The sequence below is a fragment of the Ranitomeya variabilis genome, chromosome 8 (assembly GCF_051348905.1).
Source record: "Ranitomeya variabilis isolate aRanVar5 chromosome 8, aRanVar5.hap1, whole genome shotgun sequence".
Lineage (NCBI taxonomy): Eukaryota > Metazoa > Chordata > Amphibia > Anura > Dendrobatidae > Ranitomeya > Ranitomeya variabilis.
This window is the reverse complement of record NC_135239.1, coordinates 24,609,261-24,633,454: the sequence shown is the minus strand read 5'-3', so window position 1 is coordinate 24,633,454 and position 24,194 is coordinate 24,609,261. Positions and strand designations below refer to the sequence as shown.

Sequence of the window (24,194 nt, the reverse complement as noted above, 5' to 3'; positions counted from 1 at the left end):
TTATTAGAGGGGCTCTCTCTGCTCTCATCACCTGTTATTAGGGGTCTCTCTCTGCCCTCATCACCTGTTATTAGGGGGGCTCCCTGCACTCATCACCTGTTATTAGGGGGGGGGCTCCCTGCACTCTTCACTAGGGTTGAGCGAAACGGGTCGTGCATTTTCATAAGTCGTCGAGAGAGAGAGAAAAAAAAAAATTTAAATTCCTTCATTGGGTTTCGTGTTTCGGCCGAAACCCGACTTTTCACGGTGGTCGGCCGATTTCACTCGACTTGACTTTTAAGACAGTCGGGTTTCACAAAACCCGACTCGACCCTAAAAAACTAAAGGTCGCTCAACCCTACTCTTCACCTGTTATTAGGGGTCTCTCTCTGCACTCATCACCTGTTATTAGGGGGGGCTCCCTGCACTCATCACCTGTTATTAGGGGGCTCTCTCTGCACTCTTCACCTGTTATTAGGGGTCTCTCTCTGCACCCATCACCTGTTATTAGGGGGGGCTCCCTGCACTCATCACCTGTTATTAGGGGGCTCTCTCTGCACTCATCACCTGTTATTAGGGGGGCTCTCTGCACTCATCACCTGTTATTAGGGGGGGCGCCCTCTGCTCTCATCACCTGTTATTAGGGGGGCTCCCTGCACTCATCACCTGTTATTAGGGGGCTCTCTCTGCACTCATCACCTGTTATTAGGGGGGGTGCCCTCTGCTCTCATCACCTGTTATTAGGGGGGCTCCCTGCACTCATCACCTGTTATTAGGGGGCTCTCTCTGCACTCATCACCTGTTATTAGGGGGGGCGCCCTCTGCTCTCATCACCTGTTATTAGGGGGGCTCTCTGCACTCATCACCTGTTATTAGGGGGGGCGCCCTCTGCACTCATCACCTGTTATTAGGGGGGCTCCCTGCACTCATCACCTGTTATTAGGGGGCTCTCTCTACTCTCATCACCTGTTATTAGGGGTCTCTCTCTGCACTCATCACCTGTTATTAGGGGGGCTCCCTGCACTCATCACCTGTTATTAGGGGGGGGGGCTCCCTGAACTCATCACCTGTTATTAGGAGGCTCTCTCTGCACTCATCACCTGTTATTAGGGGGGCTCCCTGCACTCATCACCGGTTATTAGGGGGCTCTCTCTGCACTCATCACCTGTTATTAGGGGTCTCTCTCTGCACTCATCACCTGTTATTAGGGGGGGCTCCCTGCACTCATCACCTGTTATTAGGGGGCTCTCTCTGCACTCATCACCTGTTATTAGGGGGGGCTCCCTGCACTCATCACCTGTTATTTGGGGGGGGGGCGCCTTCTGCTCTCATCACCTGATATTAGGGGGGCGCCCTGCACTCATCACCTGTTATTAGGGGGGGCGCCCTCTGCTCTCATCACCTGTTATTAGGGGGGCTCTCTGCACTCATCACCTGTTATTAGAGGGGCAATCTCTGCACTCATCACCTGTTATTAGGGGGCTCTCCCTGCACTCATCACCTGTTATTAGGGGGCTCCCTGCACTCATCACCTGTTATTAGGGGGGGCTCCCTGCACTCATCACCTGTTATTAGGGGGCTCTCTCTGCACTCATCACCTGTTATTAGGGGGGCTCCCTGCACTCATCACCTGTTATTAGGGGGCTCTCTCTGCACTCATCACCTGTTATTAGGGGGGCTCCCTGCACTCATCACCTGTTATTAGGGGGCGCTCTCTGCACTCATCACCTGTTATTAGGGGGCTCTCTGCACTCATCACCTGTTATTAGGGGGTCCCTGCACTCATCACCTGTTGCTAGTTAGTGTGATACTTTGTACTTTAGGGCGAGACGTTGGACATATTGTTACTTCTGCAGCTGGAGGAGTAGCATTCGGTTCTCCGGCTGTTGGCACCTGCTGGAATCTGTAGTTCCCCACCCTCTGCTGTCCCGCCAGGTTCCTTTTCCTCCCACTCCTGGCTCCTCCAGCTGCGGAGGGTGTGGTGGGATTAGCCTGTAGGAAGGGTGTGCCTGCTGCTGTGTCCTCTGCCTGCCTGTGTGGTGCAGGCCCTGCCTCACACCGTCTCCTGCTCTGAGCCCTCCCTATAACGCGCAGGCTGGGGCTCTGCTGTTCGCAGGGTGAAGTTGAGTCACACAGGGGTGTGGTTACCCAGATCTCCCTCTCTTTCTCCTTCCTTCCTCCTTTCCCTCTTTCACGCTCTCTCTGTCAGGCTTGGGAGTGTCAGGAATAATCCACAACATCAGGTAAGAAACTTATTTCACTGCTGGCAAAGTTAGAACTTACAGGGGGGCTGGTGAAGTGAGACCCCCGTCCTGGCAGCGGGTGGTGAGGTGTCAGGGTGCTGCCTGGCTGCCATCAGTCCCATGTGGCAGGTCGGTGGGTGACAGGTCGGTGGGTGACAGGCCCTTGTTCCATCTGACTGATGGGTCCACTCCGGGCAGTGTGGGTCTGCGCCAGGCGCAGTATGGGGGGACGGTCGCCCCACTCTCTGTGCCCACCCTGGGGTCATTGGCTGAGCCCTTGTGAAGTCTGGCACCTCTGGAAGAGAGAGGGGCGAAAAAAAGGGGAAGGATGGGACCGGCCATCGCCAAACCGTCTGCCCACAAAGTTCACCAACTTCTCTGCCTGTAAAGGATGGGACCCCCGAACAGGAGAGTGATCGTATAACTATTGTGACCCCCGAATTACCGGCCTTCGCTAAATAATGCATATTTAGTATCGGTCACCATAAAGGGTTAAAAAAATGCCTTTAAGTGCATCCCTTTTAGGAGGGACCTGCTCATAGACCTCAGCAGTTAGTAATTATGTGGAGGCCCTGAGTTGGGGGCGACTTGTGGGCAAGGTGGAATGTCAGGCGTGGGACCACCGAGCAACCTGCCGTACCAGGGACTATGGACCCCGGCGATGGGGCCGGGGTTCTGCCTGAGCAGACTTAAGGTCTTTGTTCCAGAGTGACTCTGGGGATGTAGGTGAGGGGTGACGGCAGGTGACAGCCATTGTGCGAGCGCTCACGAGGGGCCGGGTGTAGTGGAGGGGGCTTCTTGGGATTAGATCCTGTGGAAGATGGTGCCGGCAGCGGCGGCTGTGATGCCTCATGTGACTGCTGTGTGGTTTCTGATGACATGAGGCATCCTGACGTGCCGTCCCGTGATGTCAGCGGAGAACACGCCCGGGCTCCTGCCACTAATGGAGTACAGTGTTCTGGGTCCCGTAAGGTCAGAAGGAGAGAAGCGTTTCCCCTCCGTTTCCTTCCTCGTCCATCACAGAATGACAATTTGAGATAATTATTTTTCCCGTGAAGCTTTGCCAATAAGATTCTATAATCCGCCGGTTTCCTTACGGAGTGTCAGTACCTCCCAAAAAAAGATTTTATTTCTAAAGTCACCGGCTGCTGCCGATCGCAGGGCAACCTAAGGCGTGACAATCGGATAATGACTGCAGGAATGGCTGATAACACAGAACAACAGCCTGCACCTGCTTCCTGCCCTCGCCCGCCCCGGGCAGGTATCGTCTGCGTTCTGGGCGTCTCGTCACCTTTCCCTTGTATTACAATAAAAATAAATAAATCTGGGTGTGATCTGCTGTGATGGGCGACATTTTTTTCTCAGTGACAGGTGACTCGTAGATACCAGGGCTGGGCCCATGTGTAATGGATGGGGGGACGCTACGGCTGGCTGCACCCCCCCAAATACAGAGGCTCCTGCTGCAGATGTTTAGGGGCGATGGCCGCCTCTGGGAGGGCTCCAGTGATAAACATACGAGCAATGCTAAAGGTTTATACGCCCATAGGCTGGGACTTGTAGTTCCACAATGATGCAAAATTCTGTGACTTGTTGGTGTGGGGGCCCAAAGGACTAAATATTGGATGTGATTGTTGGCAGAGATTCTGCTCGGGGCCCCAGATCTTCCAGCTGCACCTGCGCCTCTCTATAGGGCGCCTCTCTATAGGGCGACGCTCTATAGGGCGACGCTCTGAATGCTGCAGTGTCTCGGCTGTTTTATGGTCGCTTGTGTCCGCTGAGATGCCAGGCGGTGATGTCCGGTGTCAGGGGGCTACTATTGTGTCATATTGGACTAGTCAGGCTTCTGGACCACAAGATGCCGGATTAAGGCAGGGGGCTACACGGCGACCGCAGCACACCAGTGACTGGGGGGCCGCAATGTGTCATCTGAGGCACCGCGACGAGCTGGATGTATTTTTTTGTGCCTTGTCGCGGTGCCCCAGATGACACATTGCGGCCCCCCATTCACTGGTGGTGTAGCTGCACATATTGATCTTTGGCCGTGTAGCCCCCTTAAGGAATTTTGCTCCAAGTCGCCACCAATACTTTGCTTTTGCCTCAAAATGCAGCAGAACTTGGAGTCCATTCTTATCTTGGACCCTTATGGTAAATCCACAGGATGTGGGGGTTGGACGTACATGTATCACCAGAACAAGAGTCCTTTATAGCCCCCCAATCTCATGGTCCAGGGTCTGACATCACCCAGCAAAGTGTGAGATGGGAAAGAGCTTTAAGGCTCCATTCACACATGGCAGGTTAGTTGCAGCGGTGTCTGCCCTTTTTTGATCATTCAGGATGGGACATGTTTAAAGCCACATGCTCAGCCCTGAAATAATCCCTTTTGCAGAAACGAATCTGCTTCACCCATAATAGGGTTAGTGGTATTTTTGTCATCCACGGCCTCCTATCATTTGTCCTCAATAAAATGGCCAGATGGCAGACTGGTTTGCATTGATAGGGAATCTGTCACCAGGTTTTTACTACCCCGTCTGAGAGCAGCATGATGTAGGGGCAGAGACCCTGATTCCAGCAATGTGTTGATGTGGTTTTGATAAAATCCCTGTTTTCTCTGCTGCAGTTCTCTAAAGTCAGAGCTGTTTATAATCCCATCCTGATCACTGATTGGTTACTGTCTGTGTGCACTGTGCATAGGCAGGTAGCTGCCAATCAGTGGGGTTATACAGAGCTGATAAATATGGAGGACTACATGGCAGCAGGTTTACTATTCCTTAGTGATTTCCTTGTGATAAGACGGTGATTTCAGCAACTAGCCTAGGAAATGACACATTGCTGGAATCAGGGTCTCTGCCCTGAAATTATGCTGCTATGAGTTTAGGTTGCAGAAATCCATGGGAGCAAAATCGTGTGTGACCTGTGAGGTGTATCCAAAATTACAGCAGTGCTGGATGTTTTGTGCAATGGGTGCAGTAGATCATGGGTGGCAATGGGACCCCATTGAGTCATTATATCTGGTGTTCATTGTGAGTGATCGGTGTCATGTGAAGCTTCCGTCTGGTCTTGGGCTTCATTGGAACTATTTGATTATTGATCCAGTCTGGTGAGGATATTTGTAGAAGCTGCAATTTCCATAGTGACCTTGTGGTTAGCTATTGTGAAACCACAAGTCCCAGCATGCCTGGCCTGACAGCCCGTCCAGTATGATAGTGACTGCTTGGTTACCACTCGTTTCCTGTCGCTCACCCCGGGGGCAATGACCCCAGCCCTCTAACCACAAGCCTGCAAAGTGTCTCCATAGGTGATGCCGCCAGAAGTAGCAGAGCTGAGATTGTTAGTTGCACTTGTCCATCTCTGTAGATGGCTGCTGTCAGATTTGCACATCAAGCTTATAGGGAAGTAATTTGGGGAAACAAATCGATGCTTTATTTTCATAGTGCGATATCTCCACCCCAACCCCCGCTATAATAATGGAGATTATATTATATTTATATCTATCTATATAATTCGGAGAGGGGAAGACCCCCAGCAGCAGCAGCGGGCCCCTTCCACAGTAAGCTGAACACTAGAAGACCCCGCACAGTTACAAAGAATTAAAACCAAGGTGCATGATCCCTTTATGGCAGCCTCTGTAATATCCCATGGACTGGAAGCCCCCCATGCTCCAGGACAAGCTCGGCTCTGCTGCATTCATCTGTAATAGTCCACATTGGAGCGTTGGGTCATAGTGTGTAGGGTTTCCCATGCACACGGCTGTATGGCGGCTGGTAATATGGCAGTGTATAGGGTCACGCCGTGTCTCCCATGTTCTCCAATTCTTACAGCAGCATCACTGGGTCGTGTATGATTTAAGTCCCGGGCGATGGAGGGTGTGGCCACTTCTGGGGTCATCAGTATATTCAGTGTCCATAATGGTATGCAGATGATAACAAGGCCAAGGTGGCCCTCTTCTCTGGAGCCCATGGGACTTAACAAAGTGACCTTGCTGCTCGGGGAGAGTATGTCAGTAATGTGGCGCCACCGACCCACATGGAAGTGATGGGACTCTGTGCACAGGACTGCGGGGGCACGGGACCCTGCTGTGTATGTGCCCTTGACATCAAGGGACAATGCTAATTTGTGTGCAAAAATTGTGCATTTATTATATTTGACCCAAATCTGGACACTCTGAAGCTGCGGGCTGTAAGGAAGCTTGTAGTATAATGTCCCCACGGTGTCGGGGCTGCAGCTCTGGGGGGCCTTTTCTTTTTTTTTTTTTTTTTTTGTGGTTGTTTTATTTTATTATTTTTTTTTTGCTCCATATGGCTGATTATCTGCGCTGCTTTTTTATTTCTTTACTGCGGCCATTTCCTGCACGATAAAAATGGGAAAAAATTAGATAAAAATAATCTGCAGATAACGGCGGCTGCCGGCTGTTGGGTTCACCTGCGCGGCTTCCGATTATTGCAGCGCAGCCGAGCACTTTGTTCCTTCCTGGGGGTCCGTACATAACACACATTTCTACTCTGCACACAATTCATTTTTTTCCTAGTTTTCAAAGTTTGTTGTTTTTTTTTTTTTTTCGGGAGTCTAATGGCCAAAAAAAAAAAACACACACAAACCAGCGCTGCATATATAGACTTTATAATAAAGTAACGTCAGGCCACAAATTTTTCCGACAGCAAAATAAAAATCCTTTGTAAAGCTGCATATGAATCCAGCCTAACGCATATCAACCAACTTTTCCAGACCTCTGAACGGCAATTCTGTTTAATTCTGCATACAACATATAGTCTATGCTGAGATTCAGGAGCAGACATCAGGATTTCAGCGTGAAAGGGTTAATAACGCAGCAGCCTTTTTGTGTAATGTGTGTGCGCCGGTTCTGCCTGGAATAACTGAGCATCATCTTGTGTTGGGGGCGGAGCTCTGGATGCCACGCTCCTTGGGGGCGGAGCTTAATCTAACTGACGCTGCATGGCCACAGCAGCAGTTTGTCTCCTGTACAGACCACTGCTGTAAGAGGCTCCTGCTGCTCAGAGGGTCCTCGGGCATCATTTGGCACATAATAGTAGGATTTCTGGTGGGCTTAATAGATGTCGTCATATTATATTGTTCTATCCCTGTACCGTAAAAACAAAGGTGACAGTTTCCTTATGATCGACTTAGTGTTTGATTGTGTGGTCAGCGGGGGTCCAGATCCCAATGAAGGGGAGCAGCTGCTTTGTCAGGGGTTGGACCCTCGCTCATTTCATATTTAGTTGGTGTGCGACCACCTGGAGTACCTGCGCCCCCTGTGTGCACGGAGCAGTAGTGCGCAGGCCTGACCGTTACTCTTTCTGTACGAGACCAGCGGTCACCCGTATCGCCTCCCGTTCATAAACCAGTAGAAATGAATGAAGAGGATATTTGTGGATCCCAGTGGTTAATCCCACCCCCCCCAGTGGGCGGACAGTCCCTTTAAGTTTGGGTGGTCCTAACAGCTGCACTTATCAGATAACCTGTCGTATTGTTGTTGTAAAAATTTGTAAGAAAATGCTGTAACCCTGAGAGGGGACATTAGATGTAGTAACATAATGGTGTCCGGGTGAGGGAGGGGAGACTTATTCTTACGGTATATTATATTGGCCCCATTAGTCCCCATTAGTTTAGGGCCTTTCATGACTCCTCTTAGTCCGGAGCCTATACTGGCAGATTATTATTTATTATTATTATTATTATTATTCCATTAATTCCATGGTGCTGTACATGAGAAAGGGGTTAAATACAGTTCTAGATATCATTTACAGTAAACGAATTTACAATGACAGACTGATACAGAGGAGAGAGGACCCTGTCCTTGCGGACTTACATTCTACGGGATAATGGGGAAGAGACAGAAGGTTGGGGGTGCGGCAGCTCTGGTGGTGGTGAGGCAGCAGCTCGGGTGGTGGTGAGGCAGCAGCTCGGGTGGTGGTGAGGCGGCAGCATGGTTTTTGAAGGCTGTAGGTTTTCCTGAAGAGATGGGTTTTCAGGTTCCATCTGAAGGATCCGAGGGTGGTGGATAATCGGATGTGTTGAGGCGTGGAATTCCAGAGGATGGGGGATATTTGGGAGAAATCTTGGAAGCGGTTGTATGAGGAACGAATAAGTGTGGAGGAGAGTAGGAGGTCTTGGGAGGACCGGACATTACGTGAGGGAATATATTGGGAGATTAGTTCAGAGATATAGGGAGGGGACAGGTTGTGGATGGCTTTGTAGGTCAGTGTTAGTAGTTTGAACTGGATTTGTTGGGGAATTGGGAGCCAGTGGAGGGATTTGTAGAGGGGAGAAGCAGGGGAGGAGAGAGGTGGATTAGAGTTGAGGACAGACTGGAGTGGTGCAAGAGAGATAGCGGGGAGGCCACAGAGGAGGGTGTTGCAGTAGTCGAGGCGGGAGATGATGAGGGCATGCACAAGAGTTTGAGTAGATTGTTGGCTGAGGAAGGGACAGATTCTGCCAATATTTTTGAGTTGGAGGTGGCAAGAGTTTGGACCTGCGGTTTGAAGGACAGGGCAGAGTCAAGAGTTACCCCGAGGCAGCGGATTTCAGGTGCAGGAGAGAGCGTGATGCCATTTACCATAATAGACAGATCAGGTAGAGGAGATATGCGAGATGGGGCAAAGATGATGAGTTCGGTTTTGTCTACATTGAGTTTTAGGAAGCGAGAGGTGAAGGAGGAGGATATGGCTGATAGACACTCTGGGATTCTGGACAGCAGAGAGGTGACATCTGGGCCAGAGAGGTAGATCTGTGTGTCGTCCGCATACAAGTGGTACTGGAAGCCATGGGACTTCATGAGTTGTCCTAGGCCAAGGGTATAGATGGAAAAAAGTAGGTGGCCTAGGACAGTCTTGAGGGACTCCCAACAGAGAGAGGGCGGGATGAGGAGGTAGTGTGGGAGTGGGAAACGCTAAATGTGCGGTCAGAAAGGTATGAAACAATCCAGGACAGGGAAAGGCCTTTGATGCCAAGGGAAGAAAGAATATGTAGCAGTAGGCAGAGGACAGGTCGAGAAGGAGGAGTATGGAGAACTGTCTGTTAGCTTTGGCTGTGAGTAAGTCATTAGTAATTTTGGTCAGAACAGTTTCGGTGGAGTGGTGGGGGCCGAAGCCAGATTGGAGGTTGTCAAGGAGAGAGTTAGATGAGAGGTGGGAGGAAAGTTGAGCATGGACACGCTGCTCAAGGAGTTTTGAAGCCAACTGGAGCAGTGATATGGGGCGATAGCTGGGCATAGCAGTTGGGTCAAGGTTAGCTTTTTTTGAGGATAGGTGTGATGGTGGCTTGTTTGAAAACAGAGGGGAAGGTACCAGAAGATAGCGATGGGTTGAAGAGATGGGTTAGGGCTGGAATGAGCATGTTAGTGAGGTTGGGGAGCAGGTGGGAAGGGATGGGGTCAAGTGCACAGGTGGTGAGGTGTGATTTGGAAAGGAGGTGAGTAAGCTCTCCTTCAGTGATGTTGGAGAGGGAGATTTTTAGTAGTGATGAGTGAGTACTCGTTGCTCGGGTGGTCTCCAAGTATTTGTAATTGCTCGGAGATTTAGTTTTCATCGCTGCAGCTGAATGATTTACAGCTACTAGCCAGCTTGATTAGATGTGGGGATTCCCTAGCAACCAGGCAACCCCCACATGTACTCAGGCTGGCTAGTAGCTGTAAATCATTCAGCTGAGGCGATGAAAACTAAATCTCCGAGCACTAACAAATACTCGGAGATCACCCGAGCAACGATTACACTCGCTCATCACTAGTGATTAGGGAAGGGCAGAGGTCTGGTATATGGAGTGGTTGGGGTGCTGGAACAGTAAAGGTTTGCCTTGTTTGGTCAATATAAAGGGGTTGGCCCAAAATAGTAAGTTATCGATCCACCGAATTGGTAATAACTTGGGAGCACATTATTTGGAGACTCACCGATCCTGAGACCAAGAAATGGAGCAATGGCCGCTCCTTGTATTATCTATAGGGCTGTCGGATGTGGCTGTGTGCTGTAGTCTCCCTCTGGCAATCCCATAGACAATGAATGAAGCATTAGTGTGCGCTCAGCAGTGGGACCCCCGGCAAGTTATTGTCTCTCGTGGCTAACTCTTATAATATCGGTGGCCATATGGAGGTGACTAATCATATGAGTCATATAAAACATACACTGGTATAGTGAGAGTATAATGCAGAATGCATTGATGGATTATTTCATAACTTTTCCTTTAATAATTTAAAATAAACCACCTGGTGCAGATTCTGTACTAGTCGTCCCGAACACGATCTTATATCGTAGGGTGCAATGACGTCTGACTGTGGGATCTACAGATGTACAAAAAAAAGGTTGCACTCTATCATGCTAAAGCATGTCAATGTGGAATATGTGAAATTTGAATAGCAATACGGCTTTGGAGTATTAGGAAAAAATGAGACGCTTGTCATAAAATTTGGCCAAATATTATGCTAAGTGTCTCATATTTTTTTCCTAATACTCCGAAGCCATATTGCTATTCACATTTCACATATTCCACATTGACATGCTTTAGCATGATAGAGTGCAACCTCTTTTTGCATATTGTATATGGAGGTAGCTCCTCCTGGTATGCACCTGTTCACACTAGTCTGGAGGTGCCAGTCAGGTTTTTGTCTTTTGGATCTACAGATGTAGCTGAGCTGATTCTGCCATTCTCATGTGTTCTCCCAATGAGTGACAATCTCGGCTCTGCTGCATTATGAAGTTCAGTAATTGTCCAGATGAGATCCCGATTGGTAAAATCACATAATATCCAACATTGAAGAACATTTTACCATCTGCGCTTTTCAGCCCTTATGGCCATTTTATGTGGGCTGATTGTCCAAATGAGTGCGTAATCTGAAGTTTCTGGGGCCTAATGAAAACCTGTGTTGGGGTCCCCACTTACCATGCCATTTGCAATACTGGTATCTCGTTGGCATCCTTTGGGTTCCAAACTATTGTGGGAGCGGTCTCTGTGCAACGTCCCTGCCTGCGCCCCCCCTATAGCTGCTCCCTGCCTGCGCCCCCCCTAATAGCTGCTCCCTGCGCCCCCCCTATAGCTGCTCCCTGCCTGCGCCCCCCCTATAGCTGCTCCCTGCCTGCGCCCCCCCTATAGCTGCTCCCTGCCTGCGCCCCCCCTATAGCTGCTCCCTGCCTGCGCCCCCCCTATAGCTGCTCCCTGCCTGTGCCCCCCCTATAGCTGCTCCCTGCCTGTGCCCCCCCTATAGCTGCTCCCTGCCTGTGCCCCCCCTATAGCTGCTCCCTGCCTGCGCCCCCCCTATAGCTGCTCCCTGCCTGCCCCCCCCCCTATAGCTGCTCCCTGCCTGTGCCCCCCCTATAGCTGCTCCCTGCCTGTGCCCCCCCTATAGCTGCTCCCTGCCTGTGCCCCCCTATAGCTGCTCCCTGCCTGTGCCCCCCCTATAGCTGCTCCCTGCCTGTGCCCCCCTATAGCTGCTCCCTGCCTGCGTCCCCCTATAGCTGCTCCCTGCCTGCGTCCCCCTATAGCTGCTCCCTGCCTGCGCCCCCCCTATAGCTGCTCCCTGCCTGTGCCCCCCTATAGCTGCTCCCTGCCTGTGCCCCCCTATAGCTGCTCCCTGCCTGTGCCCCCCTATAGCTGCTCCCTGCCTGTGCCCCCCTATAGCTGCTCCCTGCCTGTGCCCCCCTATAGCTGCTCCCTGCCTGTGCCCCCCCTATAGCTGCTCCCTGCCTGCGCCCCCCCCTATAGCTGCTCCCTGCCTGCGCCCCCCCCTATAGCTGCTCCCTGCCTGCGCCCCCCCTATAGCTGCTCCCTGCCTGTGCCCCCCTATAGCTGCTCCCTGCCTGTGCCCCCCTATAGCTGCTCCCTGCCTGCGTCCCCCCCCTATAGCTGCTCCCTGCCTGCGTCCCCCCCCCTATAGCTGCTCCCTGCCTGTGCCCCCCTATAGCTGCTCCCTGCCTGCGTCCCCCCCCTATAGCTGCTCCCTGCCTGTGCCCCCTATAGCTGCTCCCTGCCTGCGTCCCCCCCCTATAGCTGCTCCCTGCCTGCGTCCCCCCCCTATAGCTGCTCCCTGCCTGCGCCCCCCCTATAGCTGCTCCCTGCCTGCGCCCCCCCTATAGCTGCTCCCTGCCTGCGTCCCCCCCCCTATAGCTGCTCCCTGCCTGCGTCCCCCCCCCTATAGCTGCTCCCTGCCTGCGTCCCCCCCCTATAGCTGCTCCCTGCCTGCGCCCCCCCTATAGCTGCTCCCTGCCTGCGTCCCCCCCTATAGCTGCCCCCTGCCTGCGTCCCCCCCTATAGCTGCTCCCTGCCTGCGTTCCCCCCCCTATAGCTGCTCCCTGCCTGCGCCCCCCCCTATAGCTGCTCCCTGCCTGCGTCCCCCCCTATAGCTGCTCCCTGCCTGCGCCCCCCCCTATAGCCGCTCCCTGCCTGCGCCCCCCCCTATAGCCGCTCCCTGCCTGCGCCCCCCCCTATAGCCGCTCCCTGCCTGTGCCCCCCCCATAGCTGCTCCCTGCGTCCCCCCCCCTATAGCTGCTCCCTGCCTGCGTCCCCCCCCCCTATAGCTGCTCCCTGCCTGCGCCCCCCCTATAGCTGCTCCCTGCCTGCGTCCCCCCCCCCCCCCCCCCTATAGCTGCTCCCTGCCATCATTTCACAAATTACTATGAGATCATTGTGAAATCTGTTCTCTGCCGATGACAGAGCAAACTCTGCGACCTGCAGACGTCATTTGTAGCTAGAAAGTATCTAGAATGTGTGCTAAAGGGCAGCAGCGTCCGGGGGCAGCCGGGTACAACACTTCCAGGTACAGGTGACTTCCTGGTCTCACCCCGCTCGTGTCATAGTCCCGGCTGTGCAGGGTGGAGAGAAGAGACATCCCCCCCCCCCCCCCTCCAGCCCTGGGGACGGCGTGGGACGCCCTGCACAGACAAGTTCGGATATCGGGTCTGGTGTCGAACGTGAATATCTAAAGCTGATAATTACATTGAGAGTGAAAACCTCCCCGACTTGTTTCTCCTTCCTCCCAGATATTAGGGGGAATCTCCCGAAATGCAGCAATCGACAATATTATATTGGAATTGTATATCGAGCAATTTCCTAATGTTCCACTGCCGCTCTGGATATTCCAGGGACCCTTCGCTCTGCGCTAGAGGAACTATTCCCTTTAGACCGGAATCAGACGTGGATTTTCCATATATAAGATCCTCAGCATTTTACAGCATGGATGAGCTTTTACTTAATCGCCGCCTCCTGCTGCATTTTGCGTTTTTTTTTGTTTGTTTTTTGTGGATTCTATTGCACTTTAAAAAAAAAAAAAATCCGCACCACAAATGTTGCGTAAATGTTTTTTTTATTTAGTTTTTTTTTTTTAGGTTTTTTTTTGGTGCAGATTTTTTCTATTCAGTTCATTGAGTATAAATTCTCAGGGTAAAACAAGCTTTAATTTTGAATGTATTTTTTGCAACAAAAAACACAAAGAGAACAAGTGCGGAACATAAATTTTAGCTTAGAAATCAGCTTGTAAAATCTGCACCAAATGCGCAGCGTGTGACCGCATCCTTAAAGGGTTTCTCCTTTTATTCCACATCTGGAGCTGAGCTGATGACAGGATACATGATTCCTGCCACATGTCCTGACAGACGCCGATGGACCCCATCATCATCATCATCATCATCATCATCATCATCATCATCAGCCTCGCCTCCAGTGTGGAAGTGATCGGCAAAGGAGAAACCCCTTAAGGATACGTTCAGACGTGGTGATTTTGCTGTGGTTTTGCTGTGCAGATTCCACTACTGCATTTTGCCAAGACTTTGTGCAAACTCTGATCTGTGAGAAGTGTTCGGCCATGAAGGGTCTCCCTGACTGACAGCAAGCAGAGATCTTTAAAAACCAGTGAGGACTTCACCCATGAGTATATGATGGCTGCAGAACTTCTCGTGTGATTGCGCTCAGCCGTCCGTACAGTCCGGTGTCATCCCACATCCTGTTCCTCAGCGGCACTGTGTCCTCAGGTGACCCCGGCCTTGTCTCTGTTCATTTGGGATGATTGGCGTCCCCTGGCCCGTGGTTCTCTGCGGTGTCTCATCCATGCGACGGCTGCTTGTCACAGATCGGGGGACGTTCACATCACCTCACTTACTCGCACATGAGGAGACCAAGATACTTGGGGACAAGTGTGGCCATAAGGGCGCCCTGTGTATGGCTGGTAATTTGGGGTGCTTCTAATATTGTAGGTTTCCATATTGTATTGTATTGTAGGGGCGCCGCCCCTCTGCCTCCCCAGCGTGGGTGAAGGTTGCGCCACTTGTGTCATATTGAGTGATGTCACCACAACCGGGAGATGTCAGTAATTGTTTCGGAAGCCCAAAGACCGGCTAGTCTGCCTCAAGGGAGAATGCAAGGGCTCGAATCTGCTGTCCGTCCCTTAGCTCTAATAATTATTATCATGATGATGGACGATTGACAGATGGATGATCGGCCATCAAGTCTGTTTTTACTCCAGGTGGCCATGGGACCAGATGCTCTTCCAGAATGTTCGGTCATTCTTTTCTGTTTTCAGAGACCCCCTTTAACATAAAGTTTAATGACCGTCTTTAGAATGAATTTATAAATGCTGCAGGTGGGGTGAGAAACAAGGGCAAGGATCTTCGAGGGTAGGAGGACACCTCTTTTAAAATGGTCTCACGACCCTCCTAGATGAGGGAAGCGACGAGCGCTGATTCTGGGAGCGTTGTGATGGCTTCATTAAGTTGGAGGTGAAACCTACACTTTGCCCGTCTGATCGTTTTGTCGTCACCCTGATATAATTTTATTATTTTTTTTCCTCTGCTTTGAACCACGGAAAAAAAACTAGTTTTGATGTTGTCTTCTCAGGTTGTGAATAGCCGTGAAGATGGAGGTTCTCTCGGAATGGGGGCAGCGCTATCAAGAATTCATGAAGGGAGCAGGTACGCCACACAACGCACCACCATGAGGCCTTAAGGGTCTTAGTATCGGAAAGCTGGACCAGTATGGCCACCATTATACCTCCTAAATGGCAAGTCAGTTTAGTCATGCAGCGTACACTACCGCCCTTCTTGCTGCATATCTACACCCAGCTTTTTTTGGATCCCGATCAGCCAGTTTTTGGATTTTACCAGAACCGTCCTGTAAACCTTTCGCCTCGTCTGCTCTCGGTTACTATTTTGAAGTGCTGTGTGCAGAGGAGATGCAAATCCCATGAAGCGATGTGGATACAGAATTATACAAATGATGGGATCTTGGCACCGATCAGCAGTCCGCTCGGCTGAGTCTGACCCCAGATTGTCAGCGAAACGCGTGGGTTATAACGATAATCCTCCCTGCGTCTCTAATTATGGCTCTTCTCGTAGAGCGCCATAGATGTCAGGAGAGCCAGTAATTAGCTCTTCCACATGGTCTTAATATATTCCCATGTCGCTGCACTGCAGCTCAGTGCTTTCTTCTGCAATTTAACCCTTCATGCATAATCCGTAATCGTCTTGTCTTTCCTCAGACCCCAGAATAGGACATTACCCCCTCATGCATTCCCCGTTCCTGCCTGGGGCCATCCTTCTGGGCTACGTCTACTTCGTCCTGTCTCTAGGGCCTAGATTAATGGCCAATCGGAAACCCTTCGACCTCAAGCCATTGATGGTGGTCTATAATTTCAGTCTGGTCGCCCTGTCTGCTTACATTGTATACGAGGTGAGTTGGGAGTGGAGGTCGTGACGATCTGGGTCGGCCTCGGAAGAATTCTGTGTTTTTCTTTTAGTTTCCTTCTGGTTGCTGTTAGTGAATAGACATTCAGGACCGTAGTAAATTGTTATCCAGGATTGCGAACCCTCGCCCATGGCTTTTTGGGTATCTCCAGTATTCCGGTCACTAACAGCGAGCAGTAGGATGGAGAACTGTAAAAGTTGCAGAAGCCGTCAATGTATAAAGATTAAACCCTGGGTTTGGTCCGTGGCGGAGATTAGATCTCTCCATCAGGAAAATGATAACTTATTACAGAGGATGTGACACCATGCCGACCTCGTCATTATTAAGATAAAATTTACAGCGGCCATAAAGCGATAAGTGAAACGGTCCTTTGTATTCATACATCTCTGCTGTCTCTTTGACTCAGTTCCTCATGTCGGGCTGGTTGACCGGATACACCTGGCGTTGTGACCCCGTGGACACCTCTGATTCACCGATGGCTCTAAGGGTGAGTGTATCGTGTGTGCGCTGCCCGGCGCAGTGCCAGTTATTGATCATCTGCGGGTGAGAACTTCAGAAAATCCATAGTCATGCAGTTAACCCTAATTACGCCCTCACCCTCCTCCGGAGACTGTACCACCTGCCGCCACCTGCTGAACTTTGCACTATAAACACAGGGAGATGTTTGCCCTTATCGCCCTTTATCTCCAACCATGGTAACTGTACCAGGACACCCCACGCCCGGTCTCTGAAGGAGCCATAAATCGCACACTGTAAACAATGAGGGACAATTAATGCGCAAAACTTGATATTGATTTTCAGCATTTCTTTGACGTCAGCCATTTGGTGTCTCTACATCTCCCCCAATGTCTTCATCAACCTCTTGAGGATGATCACCAAGATCTCCTAAGGGGCGCGTGACATTGTTGGTTATAATAGCTACTATCGACACCCTCCGGCTGCCATGTTTTATGAAAGATGCTGCTGGTACAGACAGATATTGCATCCACTTGGAGGAGAATTTATTTTTTCTTCTAGTCTGGGAAAAATTGCACACAAGAGGCCAAGTACAAAATGTAAAAATAAAAATGTCATCTGAATCTAAGATCAATTTCATAAGTGGGGTAAGATTAGACCATAATCTTTCCTACAGCTACTTTGCCTCAATAAGGTGTCCATAAACATGAGGTGGCCTCAATAAAGGTGTCCATACACGTGAGGTGGCCTCAATAAAGGTGTCCATACACGTGAGGTGGCCTCAATAAGGTGTCCATACACGTGAGGTGGCCTCAATAAGGTGTCCATACACGTGAGGTGGCCTCAATAGGGTGTCCATACACGTGAGGTGGCCTCAATAGGGTGTCCATACACGTGAGGTGGCCTCAATAGGGTGTCCATACACGTGAGGTGGCCTCAATAGGGTGTCCATACACGTGAGGTGGCCTCAATAGGGTGTCCATACACGTGAGGTGGCCTCAATAGGGTGTCCATACACGTGAGGTGGCCTCAATAGGGTGTCCATACACGTGAGGTGGCCTCAATAGGGTGTCCATACACGTGAGGTGGCCTCAATAGGGTGTCCATACACGTGAGGTGGCCTCAATAGGGTGTCCATACACGTGAGGTGGCCTCAATAGGGTGTCCATACACGTGAGGTGGCCTCAATAGGGTGTCCATACACGTGAGGTGGCCTCAATAGGGTGTCCATACACGTGAGGTGGCCTCAATAGGGTGTCCATACACGTGAGGTGGCCTCAATAGGGTGTCCATACACGTGAGGTGGCCTCAATAGGGTGTCCATACACGTGAGGTGGCCTCAATAGGGTGTCCATACACGTGACGTGGCCTCAATAGGGTGTCCATACACGTGACGTGGCCTCAATAGGGTGTCCATACACGTGACGTGGCCTCAATAGGGTGTCCATACACGTGACGTGGCCTCAATAGGGTGTCCATACACGTGACGTGGCCTCAATAAGGTGTCCATACACGTGAGACGACTGATCTCTCCTGACTCTCCCATATATAGGAACACTTGGCCAAGGGTTCGCGTTCTCGCGTGTCTGCTCCCTCCTGACTTCACTGTGCGTGGCTTATCTTCTCCAAGAAGAAAAGGATTGAGGGGCTGCCATAAATATCAGGTGGTCGGCCGATCACACTGAAAACATCAGGTCCGCCCTATATTATGTATGGGGGTCTGTAAATCCCAGCATACACATTAGATGGTTGGCGTTCCCATACACGAGTGTTTGTGTTCTCTTTTGAGAGAGCTGCCAATAGACCTGTCTGGCCACTGCTTGTATCCGGAGGACAAAGCAATCGTCAGTCCAAAATCATACCTGCTGGATTGACATTTCCCACTACGTAAAATTTTCCTGTCCCCCGATTCACATTAGGCGGTCTTCTGAACCTGTTGATGTTGGCGGGTTCGGCTAACATTAGTCTAACGTGTATGAAGGACTTTAAGCAACTTTCCTGTTCAACTTTATATGGCAGAAGACAGAAGTACATTCAGAATATATAGTGTCTTTTTTTTGGGTGGGGGCGGGGATGTTCCTCGTGCCATTCCTGAGCTCTGGTCTCCCAGTTTTTATTTTGGTCAAAGACCGGAAAAATGGACACTGCTCTGGGGTCATTGGTGCTAATCCTATCGGAGGCCATGGAGGAGGGAATGGGCATGTCTGTGACTTCAAATGACACTAACGCTGCAATGGAAAAATAGTGCACCCAGGCCCTGATTCTTAAGTTTTTGCAACTTTTTTACCCTAGTCTGGCAAGCTTCGACAAAGTGGGCAGAGCTGGACGGGGCATGACTAAGTCTACCGGTTAAATTCCTCATAAATTGCATCACAAAAGTGGAGGAAATTACGCAAGGAACATATACATTAGACCCTGGTTGGAGTAACATTTCTGGTGGGAAGCACGCCAGCTGTAAATGTGCAGAATTCATTAAGAGGCGAGCGGCGCTTCCTTTTTCCTGTCTTACTCTGGCACATCTTTCATTTAAGACTTGTGTTCAAAACGTTGGTCTTAATGAATTGGAGCCCAAGTATGTCGGCTATACATTCCTCATTATAGTCAAATTTTCATTGTGGAATTAAGGATTGTTTTAAACTGAAAACGTGAATAATCTGAGTCGGACCGGTTACTGTCGACCCGTTGCCTGACAGCCCCAATGAAATGGCAGTAATTGTTAGGGGCAAACAGTTAGGTAAGACTGCCGGCATCCAATGATGTGAGATTCATTGAATCTTCAATTTTTTTCCTCTCCTTAGATGGTCCGGGTGGCGTGGCTCTTTCTTTTCTCCAAGTTTATTGAACTGCTTGATACGGTAAGTACCGCAGTACATCAGATACAAAATGTGTCCTACTAGAAAGAGGTGAGATGCCGTTTGTTCCTTGTTATAAAAGTAGGAGGACATGACTAAAATAATGGCAGCCTGTCTGGTCATGGGGCCGAATGGTTCATGCGGTCTGTGGGAGCGCAGGGGCGGGCTGTGGGAGCGCAGGGGCGGGGCGGGCTGTGGGAGCGCAGGGGCGGGGTGGTCTGTGGGAGCGCAGGGGCGGGGCGGTCTGTGGGAGCGCAGGGGAGGGGCGGTCTGTGGGAGCGCAGGGGAGGGGCGGTCTGTGGGAGCGCAGGGGAGGGGCGGGCTGTGGGGGCGCAGGGGCGGGGCGGTCTGTGGGAGCGCAGGGGCGGGACGGGCTGTGGGAGCGCAGGGGCGGGGCGGTCTGTGGGAGCGCAGGGGCGGGGCGGTCTGTGGGAGCGCAGGGGCGGGGCGGGCTGTGGGAGCGCAGGGGCGGGGCGGGCTGAGTGCAGGGGCGGGACGGGCTGTGGGAGCGCAGGGGAGGGGCGGGCTGTGAGGGCAGGGTAGGGATGGCCACAGATTGCAGGTCCCTGAGGTAGGAATATTAATGATGGGTTTTGTGGTTGTACTGCAGGTTGTAGAACTATAATAGATATTTGACTGATGTTAGTCGGATACTTTCTTGGTCCAGGACAGGTATTTTTCTCTGGTCCATCACTCATGTCTTAGCCTGATAGAGAGAGATCTGCTCTTCACATATTGTCCTTTACAAGGAGGAATTGAGTTATGTAGAAATTTGATGGATTCCTAGACTGCAGATTTTGGTTCAGAAATATGTTAGTGAAAATTTGTTCCATTTATGTGGAGGATCTGTTTAGATCAATGGCAGAAATTTTTAAGAATTATCTGCATCAAATCCGCATCTTGTGAATTTAGCTCTGGCCACTGCAGACATTGTTTTTTTTTTTGTTGTTGTTCTTGGCGCCACATTGATTAGTTTGTGCCTCTTGTCTCCTTGTGCTGCAGGTTTTCTTCGTTGTGAGGAAGAAGAACAGTCAGATCACATTCCTGCACATCTTCCATCACTCCGTCCTGCCCTGCAGCTGGTGGTGGGGGGTAAAGTTCGGTCCAGGTAAGGACTCCAGATGTCCATGTCCATCTTGACTTTGAGTCCATCTTTGGTTTCTTTTGACTGATCCTTTTTTCACCAGGTGGTATGGGATCTTTCCATGCCATGATCAACTCCCTGGTCCACGTCATCATGTATTTCTACTATGGGCTGTCTGCTGCTGGACCGCGCTTCCAGAAGTTCCTGTGGTGGAAGAAACACATGACAGCCATTCAGCTGGTAAGGGCATTGACATTTACGTTGTGGTTCTAGCATCCATCATATACTCAGAATCGTACAAGTCACCCGCTTCTGTCCTGTCTCCCAGCTCCAGTTCGTTTTGGTCTCCATCCACATCACTCAGTATTACTTCATGTCCTCCTGCGACTACCAGTTCCCCATCTTCATCCACCTCATCTGGATCTACGGCACCGTCTTCTTCATCCTGTTCTCTAATTTCTGGTACCAGGCCTACACCAAAGGACGACGTCTCCCCAAAAGCAGCAGCGGCAGCATCTCCTCCAACGGAGCTGTGCACCACAACGGCAAGTCTAAGAATGGCAAAGCCAAGGAAAACTAAACCTCCTCCACAAGACCGACTTCTGAGTTCTCCCGAAACCTGTTCCAGGTGGAAATATGGGCAGATGATATCTCCGTATTTTTTTTTTTTTTCTAATTATTTTTCTTAAACCGATTAAACCCAGCTTTGTGATGGCCAGTATAAACTGCCAAACTGGTTTCCAACTTCATCTGGGGGCTTACACCAGCCAAAAAAAAAAACAAAGTGCCTAAAGAGACTGTTTGTATGAAGTATGTCTGACTCCCTCCATCCACCCCATCATCCAGCGTCTCGGCGAGCTCCCTGTCCTCCAGCATCCAGCTGCTCTCCAGAGAGAGGGTATAAAAACAACAAGAAAAAAGTCCGGCTCGTTCCAAAAATCCCCTGTCTTTCTTTACTCTGTACTGTAGTCCCGCGACGATCTCCAAGAATCTGGATTCCTTTGCATCACATTCCAATAAATCGCCTCACTAGGGGGTCTCCAGTCTCCCAACTTCACCCCCCTATATATAATTTTTTTTTTTTTTGCACTGGGTTTCACTGTTCAGGCCTCTGTACCCAGCTCGCTAAAGGTGCAGGAATCCTGAAATACTTGAATATCGGGACGTTTTGGCTTTCTAAGTCTTTGAAGGAGATGACAGTATTTGTGGGGGTTTTTTTTTTTTGTACATTTTTAGGCTGAATTGATATTCATTTCCCTGATTTGAAGGAGGAAGGGGTGTTATCTGCTCTTTCACTCGCCTAGCTCACACTCTATACCCCTTAATTCACCCCTATGTCCGGTCCATACTGTTCTAACCCAACGCGTTTCACAGATTTCTAGGTATATATACATAGTAATACTGTTCTCTTCCTCGGGGGGCTGCTTGTAACCAGCAAAAGCCCTTTAGGAGCTGGTTCACTATAATCACTTTTGTATATTAAGACAAATTCTGCAGGCCCACCCTATAGAAATTAGAAGGGGGGTGGACTAGCGCCCTATTGAACATGTGATGCTGGCGGTCTGGGCAGGAGAGGCTGCGCCGGGCTGGGACCACCTTATAACTTATCCGCACGTCTGCCAGAATATTTATCAGTTTTGTGTAATGCTATTAATAAAAGACTTATTGCACATTGTTTAATTCCAAAGCTAAAGCTCTTGTAGATAATACTGTGTATGTGGTGGAGCCTCGCAGGCGGTTATATACTATGCAGAGAAAAAGGCAAATTTTCTTTTCTTTTCTTTTTTTTTTTTTTTCTTTTTTTTTTTTTTTATCCCTTGGATGAAAAAAATGATAGCTCTGACTAAATTTATACAACCTCCATGGTGCCAGTGCAGAAAAGTGCATGCAAAGCCTTAAAGGAAAAGCAGTAACAAAGATGCAAAACAAATGCTTGATACATATATGAACTCGTATGGTTCCGGTGTTATAGGAGAATGGACCGTAACCTGCTGTTTTCTGGCTATTGTAACCTGCAGGGAGTTGTAAATTAACAGTTGGGGAGCAGCAGATGGCAGACCACTCATCTAGATCCTGTATACCGGGTTGATCGGCTCAGTTCTGTCGGTGCAGATGGCCAATGCACCTTTTTTTTTTTTTTTTTTTTTAGAGGGGGTAGCATGGCCATAGCAGAGCCGGTAAGCCGGGGACTTCCTGTTGGCTGTGGTGTGGCCACAGCTTCTTGCACTGATCGTATCTCTCCCGCCGTAAGGAAAATTGTCCCATCCTGTATATACCCTTCTCAACTTTGAGAGGTAACAAAATAAAGTTGTTTTTTTTCCTCTTCCTGAGACTGGTATATTTGTCTTTGAAATATTTTATGTACAATTTTTAAGAGAAAAAAATTTGCAAGTTTATAATTTCTATTGCTGCACGATGCTGGGAAGGAAATAGGGAGATTTTTATTAATTCCCTGATTGTTCTTGGACACACAACCTTCACTGAATCCCCCTTCTAGGCACAGATGTAACACTATAGGATGTATTCTAGGACAAGAGAGCAACTCCCCAATTCAGAAAGGTCCCCCATGTCTCTGATTTTATGATAGACGTTATATATATCGCTGATCCTGTATAATACCGCAGAGCTGCACTCACTATTGTGCTGGTGAAGATAACTTGCAGTCCTATGTAAAAATACAAATTTAGATTTCCTGGATACACACAAACCAGAGAGTAGCAGTCTGGCTGCCTCACAGGAAATGTTACTTTGCAACATAGTGAAATTAAGGAGAGAGCGCGCACATAGGGCGATTAAAAGTGATGATTTGGATGACAATACGTGGTAGGTGCACTCACCTTTAGAGGTTGTGAAAAGTCACAACCCCTTGCAGAATGTGAGAAGAAACAGTGGTCGCTGCAGACTCCCGTGGATAACAATGTGACAAAGAAGACCGGGTTTCTCAATGTATCCACGCTGACCACACACGATGGAAATATTCTTGAAAACTTTATTGTGCCCTGAGGAAGTGGCAGATTGCCACGAAACGCGTCGGCACTAAAGTTTTCAAGAATATTTCCATCGTGTGTGGTCAGCGCGGATACATTGAGAAACCCGGTCTTCGCCTTCCTTCTTTGTCACTTTGCAACATAGTGTGGAGACAGAGCCCAGGATTCTAGCGATGTGTCACTTACAGGGCTGCTTGCTGTAGTTTTGCAAAACAAAAGTGCCATTTTATTAGCAACTGTTATCACTAGCGGACTAGTAAACCTGCTGCCATATAGTCCACCATATTCATGAGCTCTGTATAACCCCGCACCTACCACTGACTGGCAGCTTTCTGCCTATGCAGTGTACAAAGAAAGCGAACAAGCAGTGGTGGGGGCGAGGTAATAGAGCTCAGCATTCAGAGATTTACAGCAGATAACAGTGACTTCATCAAAATAGCAGCAAGCAGCCCGGTAAGTTATATATTGCTGGAATCAGTGTCTCTACACCTACATCATGCCAAAATCTGGGGACAATTCCTTTTACATAAATGTGCACATTCTTAAAGATGTAATGAAAATACCTCCCACCTCTTAGTAAATTAGGCTAATTATATTTACTTGCTGTTTGCAAAAAAACTAAATACTGAATATTGAACTTTTTGAATTATTCACCCTCTTCATGACAAGCATCTTTAGTATGCAGAAGAGCTTCCTGGCTGTTATAACCTGCTGCACATGTGATATGTAAGCAGACAACAGCAGGCAAGAGAAGTGCCTACGGATGGAAACAGTTCACAAGTCCAACATCATAGGAACACTGGCTACATTACCTGGATGTTAAAGAAAGGGGTGGCAGGTGGTTAAAAGAGTAAAACCCTGCCCATAAACTTGGGCACAGCAGGTGCTGAGGTTTGTGTTTACTGTAAGGTGCATACTG

General features: G+C 49.6%; 1 protein-coding gene across 3 annotated transcripts; it reads left to right on the top strand.

Annotated features, from left to right (window-relative positions):
- Nucleotides 1–1,748: 1,748 nt before the first annotated feature.
- ELOVL1 (ELOVL fatty acid elongase 1) lies at nt 1,749–22,613 on the top strand. Of its 3 annotated transcripts, none has more exons than XM_077276541.1 (8): nt 1,749–2,222; nt 15,051–15,124; nt 15,691–15,881; nt 16,303–16,383; nt 19,151–19,207; nt 20,207–20,312; nt 20,392–20,528; nt 20,617–22,613. In XM_077276541.1, exons 2-8 carry the CDS (start codon nt 15,070–15,072, stop codon nt 20,866–20,868), a joined length of 879 nt encoding a protein of 292 aa, XP_077132656.1. In that variant the 5' UTR covers nt 1,749–2,222; nt 15,051–15,069; the 3' UTR covers nt 20,869–22,613. The 3 variants fall into 3 exon arrangements, with proteins under 3 accessions (XP_077132656.1, XP_077132657.1, XP_077132658.1); XM_077276542.1 differs by lacking the exon at nt 1,749–2,222 and adding an exon at nt 7,256–7,278; XM_077276543.1 differs by lacking the exon at nt 1,749–2,222 and adding an exon at nt 7,315–7,337.
- Nucleotides 22,614–24,194: the final 1,581 nt, after the last annotated feature.